At 37.9% G+C, this 12,212-nt stretch overlaps 1 protein-coding gene across 7 annotated transcripts in view; it reads left to right on the plus strand.

Moving 5' to 3' along the window:
• The window catches only part of LOC134212005 (protein split ends), a 417,127-nt gene that overhangs the window by 364,780 nt on the left and 40,135 nt on the right, over positions 1-12,212 (plus strand). For 6 of the 7 annotated variants that reach the window (XM_062689469.1, XM_062689471.1, XM_062689473.1 and 3 more), the window contains exon 2: positions 2,160-3,254. The exons of the other annotated variant lie outside the window; for it this stretch is intronic. In XM_062689469.1, coding sequence (XP_062545453.1) covers positions 2,160-3,254 — 1,095 coding nt within the window. The remainder of the gene's footprint in view (positions 1-2,159; positions 3,255-12,212) is intronic. 7 annotated transcript variants of the gene reach the window in all.

Here is a 12,212-nt window from a genome sequence, read left to right on the forward strand (position 1 = left end):
ATAAAATGTACCCGTAATGCTGGGTAGACACCTTTACGTGGTGTGTTACGGGGTAAGATCTACCACGGTTACATTGTCAGCTACAGGCAAATCCTGACCCAACGAATACCTTCCGCATTATCCAACTCCGTGGTATTTATGAGGGTGTCGCTAAGTCGGTGGCCTCTCGTTAAGTAAGTACTACATCAACACTTCCTTCCTCTCCCTAGTTACGGTGAAGATGGGCGTGGCCAGGAGTAGTAATCCTCATGCTTTTGTTATTTTTGTTTAAGACTGGAATCAAGGACCACTCCCCTTCTTGATTTCTGATAGCATTCTAGATAAGGATCTCAAAAGTAAAACATGAGTATCACTAGTGTCCAATCTACGAATTACACCGTAACAATGCTAATGCTAATGCTAATGCTAATGAATACTAAATGATAATAAAATGTTAAGTTCAATCCCTGCTGCAGATAAAAAAATCCAGCTGGTATATGCAGAAATATGGCCATTTCCGTGAAAACGGTCGGATATTGGCCGTACACCCTAACATAAAAAAATTGCTCCAATTATTCAAAAATACTCTACGTGATTCGAATAAAAAGACAGGCCAACTAGAACGAGTGCAATGGTTAAAAAGCAAATCCGTTGGATATTCGATAAGTAGTGATAAGTTGGATTTGGTTTTATGTCCTAAAGCTGTTCAGTTGTTCACCAGCTTGCGCGAGGGTACGCATTCCAAACCCATCTGACGGTTTTGCTAATTAGGGACCTATACATCGATGGATTTAGGCAGCTAATTTTTTTTTCATTGTTAAAATTGTTAGTAAAACATTATTTGATTGGAGAAGGATATCCTTTCTTTGAAATGAACCAAATCCAAATTGGTTCCGAGTTTGATTTCTCCATGCCAATCCAGAGTTGAAATTTTCTTGTTTCGAATAGGTCCAAAAGCGATTTTGATCATCGAACATCTCACTCCAACTGATCCATCTAGGTTAAATAGTGGTTCCAAACCACCAAATAAGATTTTATTGATCCAACTAAGTTTAGTAGTGCGAAAAATAAATCCGTTAAAATTTCAAGAGTTTCCTATGAACTTTTTTATATTTGGCAATCCATACTGCTTCGGCTCTGTTTTCAAATCATTATTTGGTCATAGTTTGATAGTATTCAAAGATGTTATAAATAAGTTTCTTAAACCCGTAGTCGTTTCAAAAAATATTGTTCAGAGAAATATTATCGAATAGAATGCGAAAATAAAGTAATTTATCGATATGGCTCGTCATGCTTCTTATCATATTATCGTAAGAAATGCAGTTAAAAGACTAACATTCAGATGTGTGGAGTAAAAATCAGACATTCCAATAGATATTTTGTCGCTTATAAATATAATATTGTAAATTCTTATTTTATCGTTTTTGATTTTGTTCTTCCTGATCAAATAATCAACATAAATATCTAAAAATGAAATAGTCAACATAAACTGGAATAATTTCTTCACACAACTTTTATGTTCCCCCTTAGAATTAGTTGACGTATGATACTCAATTTTTCACAGAATCTATGGATAGCAATTGTGACAAATTCGGGGAATTTTGTATACATAATTGTTTACCATCTTAATAATCATATATAAAAACTATACGAACAATAAAAAATCGATGTCTAAAGCTGCAACACAACTTTGTGTATGAATCGAACACAATAGAAGTACATCTGTAGTTGCTTCAAGGCGTCTATAATAACCTAGGTGTAACTGTAAATAATTGCATGCGTCGTTCGCCGTTGATCGACATTTTGTTAGCTGTTATCAATCATACAACAGAAGTTGCGTAAAGGTGTTGGGGCATTCAGCCGCCGAAGTATCTCCACTGCAAAACAATACTAACCCAGGACTAACCAGGACCTCAGTACTGCTACCGCATTCGAACTAACCCAGCGCATCACTGGAGCTTGGCTATAACTCTCACTAACCGAACAACCAATATCAAAATCAGCCCCCCCTCTCCCTGCTGTTGGAAAACCTCGTCCTTTTTCGTAGCCCCCTCTCAAAGATTCTGTTCTCTTTTGTTTTTTTAGTTTACACAAATATTATTTTTACCACTAATCAAAGGCGAATCCATCCTAATAGTAAATTTTTCTATATCTCTCTCTCCCTTTCTCTCCACCCACAGATATGGCAGAGTTCAAAGTGTTAGAATTATCACCTCTCAGGCGTACAATCCCACCTCCTTTCTCGACTCAGCATCATCGTCCAAGGAGCACCATCTGCACGGCGACGGCAGCAGCAGCAGCACCCACAACGGACCCAACCTGCTCGACATCATCGACGGTTCGGCAGCAGCGACTGCCTCCATTCAGGCTGCGGCGTCCTCTTCTACTTCCTCCACTGCTCCCGTGTCCTCTTCTGCGTCCTCTAGTACGTCATCGTCTACACCTGCTGCAGGATCAGCGGGCGACTTCAGCTCTATCAATAGCACTAGTAGTAGTAACAATAGTGGTAGTCATAAGAACATTCCTCCTAGCTTATTGGGTAATTGCGGCGGCGGCAGTGGCAATGGGCTGGTCATCAGTGTTTGTGCGACGATTGCCTTCATGGACATCAAGTCTGCGTCAAAGGCGCACACCGCCGAGCACAAGTTCGACGACCGCATACTGACCACGGAATACTACGAACCATCGCTACTGACGATGCCCCCCACCGTGGCCCCATCAACCTTGAGCGGCGGCAGCGTCAACAATTGTAGTACAACGACCCTTGGTGATAGTAATTGTAATAGCGCATCTAGTACTACAATGCCGAAGCATGGCAGCGGCGGTAACAGCACTGGTGTGAGCGGTGCTGGAAACAGTATTCAGTATCCTTGTCCACCGTCGTCGGGCGTAGGCTTCCATCCGTCGATGGGACAGTCTGCTGGCGGCGCCGGTGGCTGTCCCAACGGTAGTATTAGTAAATGTGAATCTTCCGGCGGTAAACTGCTAGGGCTTAGCGATGAACACGGCTCGTTCTACGAGTGTAGCAATGGCAATAGTACCAGTAGTAGTGGCAGCAGTAGTAGTAGGGCGGCCAGCTTCAACCGTTTACAGGGTGGCGACGAGCAGCACAATGTCCGGCGGATGTCCTCCGGTTCCAGCGGTGGCGGCGGTGTTTATTCTAGGGATCTTTTGGAGGGCAGTGGCGGTAATGTTGCTGCAGGCAGCGGTCGTGGCCGCCAGCGGGACCGTCCACACTTCCGTAACGGGCCATACTCGACGATGGCGGCGGAGAGGTGAGTGTGTTGCTTCTTGATTTAACCATCCCAGTAATAACTTCTTTCGAACCCAACTACCGTGTATCCCCCTTTTTTCCACGTGAGAATTTCTTCCTCCAAGTATACTACTTTTGTTCGTTTTCAGACCACAAATGCCGATCTCTGTTTCTCTTTGGTTTCGAAGCGCTAATGAAAACTAGTAGAGAAAATCCTCTGAATGGAAGTACTTTCTGAGTTTGAAGACGTTTACGAATATTTGTTGGTAGTATCTTGGAATGAAATAATTTGTTTTTCCTTTGTTTTCACTAGATTTGATTTTGGATAATTTTCTTTTGTTTTATTTCCTTTACAGTTGTCCTTAGGTTCCTCCAGAACAAATCTGCTGTGCTTGAACTTATGCCGTAAATTATTAGAAGTACTAGATTTTTGATGTAGTAGATTTTAGCATTATAGCTGTAGGTAGTGTTCATTAGCAGTAACAATGCGAAAGCTTTATTGTAGCTGTTACGGTATGCTTCAATTGACTTATTAAGAGAGGATTATCAGCAATGTGCTTTTTTACAAAAATCTAAAATCGTCCTACACAAAAGTACATTTTTAGGTAATAAACAAAGTTTTATAGCGGTTTAATGGATCACCATTTCTTCTATATGACTGTTGTACAACTTTTTTCAAGTTACTCGACGAATGATTCGCGCGGATGTACAACGATAATCCTCTGTGCCTATTTTAGCATTAGTTAACATACCATTTTAGTTATAAGTTCAATAATTCTCATTGTTATTTTCAGCCGTTTTGAAGTTAATAAATCTACTTTTTGCATACTGGCAACGATCTTTATTTGAGAGTAAACATAAATAAAACCTAAAGAAACCGTTTAACATTAAACTAAAGGGAGAATAATGGACTTCGCATCCCACGCTTGACGATTGAAAAAGTGCATCCACATCCTCAACGTTGGCGCAGTGCACTTCAATCATTCTTATCTCTTCCCGTGCATACGCTTTTTTTTCTCCCTTTCTCGGCGGTATATTTACGGTCGGGGCTTACGCTGCCTTTGCATCCTCGCGAATGCTGACCCACATAAATTTTCAGTTCTCGGAAGAAGAAAATAAAAAAACGGCAATGATTGTGATGGCAGCAGTTCCCAGCAGTGTAAACAGAATTGCATACGGAGTGCATCATTAATTCAGGGGAAGATTTGGAACAAGAGCCATGTGTGAGAGGAACCCGCGAAGGATACAATCGAAAGAAGTGAAACTAGAAATGGAAGGAAATGGCAGCTTCCTTTCGCATAGCCTTGTTTTCCTTTATGTAGTAGAATGTTGTGTCGTGTGTTGTATGGATGTGTGTTCGTAATTGCATGAAGTTCATTTGTAATTTATGTATCGATGTGTGTCAATTTCATGCATGTTCATCAGATTCGAGTTGGAAAAAGTCAAAATAGTTGCAGACGTTAATATTTAATTGAAGGTTTTATTCTAGAAATTCCAAAGAAATCATTAAACAAAAAACCGCCATGGACACTTATAATAATTTGGATGAAATTAATATTTATTTTGAATATCTTAGCCAACAACAAATTGAATTCAAATATCATTTTGGTCACATGCAAAGTTATAACACCATGTTTAATTTTCATTTTTGTTCAATTTTAAAGTTCAGTTTTAAATGACCCAATTTAAAACGATTGAAACTTGTATTGATTTTCTTTGAAAATCGAAGCAATCCCATGAGAAATTTTTTAGAAAACATTATAATATTTTTTTTGTATGAGACCCAAGAAAACTATATAATCACGAGAATTTCCTTACCCTGTTGATGGAGCTGTATTAAAAGCTTATACATTAAAAACTGATAGTTGGCAAGAAAGACATGAATCAAAGTATCATTCAAGCTTCTGAAAAATTCTAAAAGTGATAGTTCAGTTTTATTCATCGGTGCAGAAATTTGTTTACCTTCATCGAGTTTGTCAGAATATCTTGAAGATTAGTTCTGTTCTACAATTTTATTTGTACTAAATCCATTCTATCTAATCATTGCACTTATTTACCAAAAATTGCAGATGTTGAAACTTAAATAATTGCAATCAGACAAAAATTCAAATTAATAGCGGGATGTTCCAAAAAGCATAAAAAACTATACTGAGCTCCCGTTTTCGTTGTTGCAACTTGTTTTTTTTTCTCATATTTTGGCAAGATGCTCTATCTGTGCCATTAATCTCTAGATCTAGACGTTTTCGGAGTTTTCACCGGATTTGTTTACAATCGGATCTCGACTTATTTGCGATATTTTGATGCGTCGCTTGTAACAATTTTATTGATCTATCATTTATGTTTTTTCTAGGTGAATTACAAAAAAAAACAATTTGTCCAAAAAAAATATTTATCCAAACATCGAATTTTTATATTTCCCTAATTTTACGCCAAACATGCGAAACATTTCATATCGTAAAACGGTTGGGTATAATCTTTACCGCGCTATTGATGCTACGATGTATAACGCTTCTACCTCATAGGATAATTTTAATTATAATTTGGGCTATAATCTTGCCACAAAACCATAAGAATTTTGTTTAGGGATAATAGGGAGGTATTCAAATAAAAACGTAGTACACAAATGACATTTCACAAGTTCTGAATAATTTTAAATTTTTTTCAGTAATGATTTGGCAGTCGTTTTGACAGATATAAAACAATAGAATACAGAATTCTCCTTTAATTTTTTTTATTTGCATTTTTTTATAATTTCGTAAAGCCTAAAGATCGAAGTTGTTAATTTCAATGCAATTGAGTTCTATCGTCCTAGTCGGATGTGACGAAAAAACGTCATTACTATTCAAAAAGTAGATTATCGAGAAAAACAACTACATATAGCAACAATCAGCTAACAATACGGCTATTAGGCCGATCAATCAATCAAATAGGTCATTTGGGCGAATGGTCACTACGCCGATTTTTTTTTTAAATAATTTAAGGCAATTTAAATAACTTTTCGAGTCTGAACTATTTCTGGCAAATATAGAGTTTGTTAATTATTGCATACTAGTTTATTTGTGGACGCAGTAGCGCCCGTGACAAGTGTTTTTTTTTTTAAAGTTTTCAAAGTCTGTTGTCTGTGATTTTTTTCATCAAATGCTGTATCTGGTTGTCTAAGGTTGTCACTGGTTTTGTTTTCTGCATCTGATAGTAAAAAAGAATTGAAGTGTCAAATATTTTATTTTTTGTGAGAATTTCCCCGCGTGCTGCGTCTGGTTGGCTAGTCACCGGACAGACAAACAGGGCTATTATATTTATGATGATGATTATAAATCTACAAAGTGATTGTACATGTTTGTATATCCGTTGGTTTCTTCGGGAGGTTAAACTCCCGTTTTTTGGTCATTAGACCGAATGAGAAGTCAGTTCTTTGTTTTTTTTTTCTTCTTCTTCTTCTTTCCTATATCTTCTTTTCTTTCCTCTTTTTTCATATTTCTCATGTCCCACGTCTTACTTTTTATTTCCCCGTTTTCACTTCACAGATATCACTTCTCACTTCCGCTTTCTCACTACTCACATTTTGCATCTCACTTCACAGTTCTCACTTCTCACTTCCGCTTTCTCACTACTCACATCTTGCATCTCACTTTTTATTTCTCACTTCTCACTCACTTTTTACTTTTCACTTTTCACTTACTTCTCACTACTCTCTACACTTTACACTTCTCATTTGGTCTAATGACCATTCGGTTTAATGACCATTCGGTCTAATGACCATTCGGTCTAATGATCTACGACATTATCCCTCTCTAGTCGAACGGTTCTCTCAATTGACTGAAAAACGTTTAACTGGTTGTAAATTGTAGTCCTGTCCTGTGTTCTGTAAATTGTCGTCCGTATCACATATCAGAAGGAAACTGATTTATCGTTCTTTACTTAGCAAAAAGACATGAACAGCAGTCTCTTCGAAATCATTCTGATTCTCCTTAGTAGCCCTTATGATGGCAAGAACGTTTATCGTGAAATATTCACTTTGAAGCCGCTTCCATGAGATAGAAAGTTTTGATAACGTGATTACGGAAAAGAAAGCATTTAGGGTCGATATGCAGTTCTCGTCTGATTTTTTAAAACGTCGTTTGTCCAAAACAGAAGCTCTCTTTGTTTACTTTCTCTTTTGATACCATACTAACAATTATATCGGATTTTTAGGCAAAGATCTAAAAATAGCTTTGTCTAGTGAAAATATTGCAACAAATGCACAACTTACCTAGGGGAACTGCTCCTTGATTTCATACCATGTACCCAAATCAATGTCATTCGAAAACAAAGAATTGTCGCGCAAATTGTTTTATTTCTCATTTTTGTGATTTTTTTCAGCATTGAGTACGCCGGATAACAACAAAACACTACACAAATTGAGTCTAAATTGCCTGTTTTGCGAATGTTATTGATATAGGATCATGTTATTAATAATGGAACAGATACCCTAGATGTTAGCAAAAGAGAGCGTACTGAAAAAGAGTCTCTCATTTGGACATACGATGTTTTCAAATATCATGCTAGAATTAATCTTATGATGAAATCATTATTCACTACATGTTTTTTCTTCACATTATCAAATTTTAAATTTTATTTGTCTAATTCTTGTTGTTTTGTTATATAGGGTAGACAACCATTTGGGCAGCACCCCCCGTCAGGAACGTTTATTACTCGAGCACATTACAACCGAATTACTTGTTTTTTAGTACGTGGTTAGTTTCCGTCGATATCTAGTGATGTACAAACAATCAAGTCATTTGGTTGGAACGCGGTCAAGTTATTAAGGGGGAATAAGGGGTGCTACCCAAATGGTCCCGCTCCCTATTCATCTTAATTTTCTGGACCAACGAGGACAATGATTCACGGATGCAGTCTCGCCCGTGTTGGATATAACAAGCGAGCTCTTTCAATTTTGCTCAATTTGCTCGTTTTCCTATGACATCTGATTCCCACGGTAAATTGTGTTCTTTGTTTTAATTTTTTAACGTTTAATAGATGGTAGCAGGACATTAATCTCTTCCAATTGTTACCAGTCATGAAACAACAGACGTAGGGATGGAAGGAAGAATATAGAAAAAAAAATTGAGACCAGACATCAAATTTCTGATAAAGTACGATTTCAACGTTATTATATATTTTGACAGCGAATTTTACTGTTATTCATCGCTGCACCTTTACCACTTTTTAGTTCATCGGTTCATATCGTTGGATATCAAAACATCGTTGGATATTTTGCGGTTTGTTTACATCCCAAAAATTAAAATTTTGAAACTGTCTAAGAAATTATTTGAACGAATGTTACAAGAAACGACATTTGGCTTCCAATTCAAAGAGCCATAATATAGATCTTATTTACGAACACATTAACCGCAGTTGACGTTTTATGTTTGCATTTAGGTAAATAAGATGAATATGAAAATGGTGTAAAGTGGGAAATAATTCCCCTATATGCAAGTAATAATCGCATGAAAATTTCAAGGCATATAATGTTAATGCAATTTAGCTGCTTACAATCATCACTCCATTGTGGGCTATAGTGGTTAAGTTATCTGGGCAAATTTGTAACATCATCATTTCTTAAGGTTCGATTCCAGATTAAGCAAATAAATAAGAAAAATGTAAGAGCAAACTTCTGAAGAGCTTATTTTTTGTTTTTGTTTTGTGTTTTAACTTTTGATTAATTTAAAATTATTCTTAAAATCGCTATCGACGATTGATATGAAAACCTTTAAAGATCTATATGAAGAAGTTTGAAGAAAATTGAAGAAATGGTTGGTGGGGATACTTCAGCATTGGCAAAACTTGCCGTCAAACATCTGTTTACTGTATTATGGTAGTGTGTATGGCCTATGTTCGTTTTATAGGTGGGTAAACGGAAATCTGCAAACAGACCACAAGAAGAGGCTCAGGTAGTGTGGGGATGGAAAGCCTTAACTGATCTTACCCGACCCACAAAAAAACAAATCCATTACACAAGTCCAGATATCCCTGGCCCACAATCAAGCAATTCTGCAGGGAAGGGGGTCTATCGAGAAGGCCCCCTCTTTTGTTAATGCAACAACGCACAATAGTCGACTGCATCTGTTGTTGTTGTTGTTGTTGATCAATACGCCACCAACATCGCAGCATCTTTGATATGATCTGTCGCGCTGCTGTATTTGCCGCATTTCAAATGACCATGTCCCCACATATCTATGAAGTTGTCTGGGGTCGTATCCATACCTCTCGATTTTGGGCTAATGCGCTTTTGACCCTAGACAGCACAACCCTATATGCATTTCGCCAGCGTCCTGTATAGGTTTCCAAAGCAAGCTGCTTTACTACGCTTTATCTCATAGTTCACATTGCTACTGGTCGCCTTGAAGATCTTCACTCAGGTCTGAAACATGATAATCTCCCAACAAGGGGCAACCAACTCTAAACTTTGCGAAAATACTACTGATTGTCCCGCAATAGTATTTCATGGTATTTCTAGTATCCATGATTTTCGTCAAACAACGATACGGTTGCTAGTTCGGTTGTTATGGCGTTTGCTGGTTAGTTAATGAAACACAGTGCTTCCCCGTTTTGAAAACATTTGTTTTCTACCTCCTACAGATTCTAGAAAAGACTAGAACTACATTTTATATTTCCAATGCCGTGAAACCAAAACAGGAGTCCAAAAGATTGTTCCAAAAGTATTGGTAATAGAAATAGTTGTTCAGGGATTTTTTTTAGAAATTCTAAAGAGACTGAAATTATGTGTTGCATAAAACGGGGTGCACTGTATTCACTGGGTGGCGTCGTTTTCATGCTTTCCCAACCAGGGCTCTTCGATCAATTCACCGTTGATATGATGTAGTTTTTCGCTAGTATTTGTTATTATTTCTGGATACTGTCGAATGTTTAGAGTTAGTTGCCCCTTGTCTCCCAACGTTTTTGAGTAGTTGTGGTCGAACTGCGATTTCGTCCATCCCTGGTTGACAGTGTTTATCCGCCGTATTATTCCGGTAGGGGTATAGTCAATACAGAAGCGAGCATCTTGATGATCTTCTTATTGGCATTTCATCCCTTACTGGGACAAAGCCGCAACACAGCTTAATTTCTAAACCAAGTTTTCATTTCTGCATGAGGCTATCACGATGAGACTTTTATGTCCAGAGAAGTCGAGAAAATTTCGAACTCAAAAATATCCTAGACCGGAACGGGAATCGAACCCAGCATGAAGCACCTCGGGGCGGCCTGACAGGTGTGAGCTTTGTAGTCTATAGTACAACACCTCTGGCAGAGCTTACTACGGTCAGGTCCTTTGGAAGTATAATATGACTTATGACCGTGGCCGAAGCACTTGTAGCAGGCCTGAGGTAGTTGGTGTATGGCTCACCTTCAACTTGCCCAGCATCTTTTTGGCTTCCACCAGACGTATCTGGAATGAGACTATCTGTGTGCCCGCGTAGCTCATTCGTAACCGAATCGCAGTGTTATGTATCTCGACTTCACACTGATCTTTCAATGTATCGATTAGGTCACCAGCTTCAGTTATTTCATTTAAGCCCTTACATCGGATATCTGAAACTGGGCATAGGCGTCTGACACCCACGAATCCCATGATCCAGTACGTATTTAGTCAATTTTTTGTACGCAAAGCTCTTCTGTGCAGCATCCTGCCTCAGGACGAAAATCATCTCGCCCTTCTGCATCCTACGGATGTAGTTGATATCTTTTCCTAGACCAGAGAGTGTTTGCTCTCCTCTTAGACACTTCGAGACACCCGCGCGTCTACGATAGTAGCCTCGCCTCTGAATTTTGGCTTGCCGCGATTTTTAGAAGACGCATGTTTACTTCTACGAGCTCCATCTTTCTTTGTCGCAGCTATCTCCTCTGCCGCCTGTTGTACTGATACATTTAACGCATTTGAGTCGGCAACCTGACAACCTTACTCTCTTTCTCACAAATAAAGGCCATGTCGCAGCAGCTGCACAACTTGGCTTACCGACTACTCCTTCTATTCAGTAAGGAGGTGTATCAAGTATCAAGCGTTCCGTCTCCTTACTGGACTTCAGGAGGGACTTCCACCCCTGCCTAGCCACTGCAGCTAGCTCGCAGGAACAGCACGACGAGTTAGGGATCTTCTAAGAAAAAAATAAAAAAAAGGAGAAAAAGAGAAAACATGACAAATATTAAAAGAATACATAAACAAATAATAAACAAAAACAGCAAATGTCATTTCCTGTCACGTGCAGTACTGGAATTTCTCAATTTCAATGAGAAATGTGACACGATGTTGACATTTCTATCACTTTCACTCTCTATAAAAATATGAAGAATGGAAGGCATTCTACAAACATCTCATCATTTTTTATTTCGTGATACCGTTGTGACAAGAGTGTACAATACATATCTGCTTTATCGTTGTTTTTGTTTCTACTTACAACTCGGGATTTGTTCAAAATTATTGTTCTTTATATGAAATTATTCAAAAAAATTGAAATTTTTATTTAGAAAAACAATTCAGAGTGCTTTTTATACGAAAACAATCACGGTTTAATTAGCGCTTTGATGTTGTATGAAAAAGAAGAAGCAGAAAGATGATAATCGCAAAAATCTCCACGGGAAAGCATACTAAGAAGTTTTTAAAACTCTTTTCATACAATCTAAAAGCAATTTAACTAAAAACGGTAATCTAAAAGCGTGTAATCTGAATATAAGCTATTACGCTAAAATCTAGTCCTGCGTTTCCTTTGGAACGTAGTCAAAGGTTAGAGTCTAAGAAAACCATAATTCTAGGGAAAGATTCTTTGATATTTTTCAATAATCACCACGGAGTGATCACCCCTTATGATTTTTTGATGGCACATTATATTTACTATGTGAATTTTTGGACATTGACAGCTCGCAGTGTTCATTCAGCACTTCCACAGTTATTAACAGCGAGGCATCTAAACCAAGTTACCATTTTTGCATTTGTATATGTATTACG

This window comes from Armigeres subalbatus, chromosome 2 (assembly GCF_024139115.2).
Source record: "Armigeres subalbatus isolate Guangzhou_Male chromosome 2, GZ_Asu_2, whole genome shotgun sequence".
Classification (NCBI taxonomy): domain Eukaryota; kingdom Metazoa; phylum Arthropoda; class Insecta; order Diptera; family Culicidae; genus Armigeres; species Armigeres subalbatus.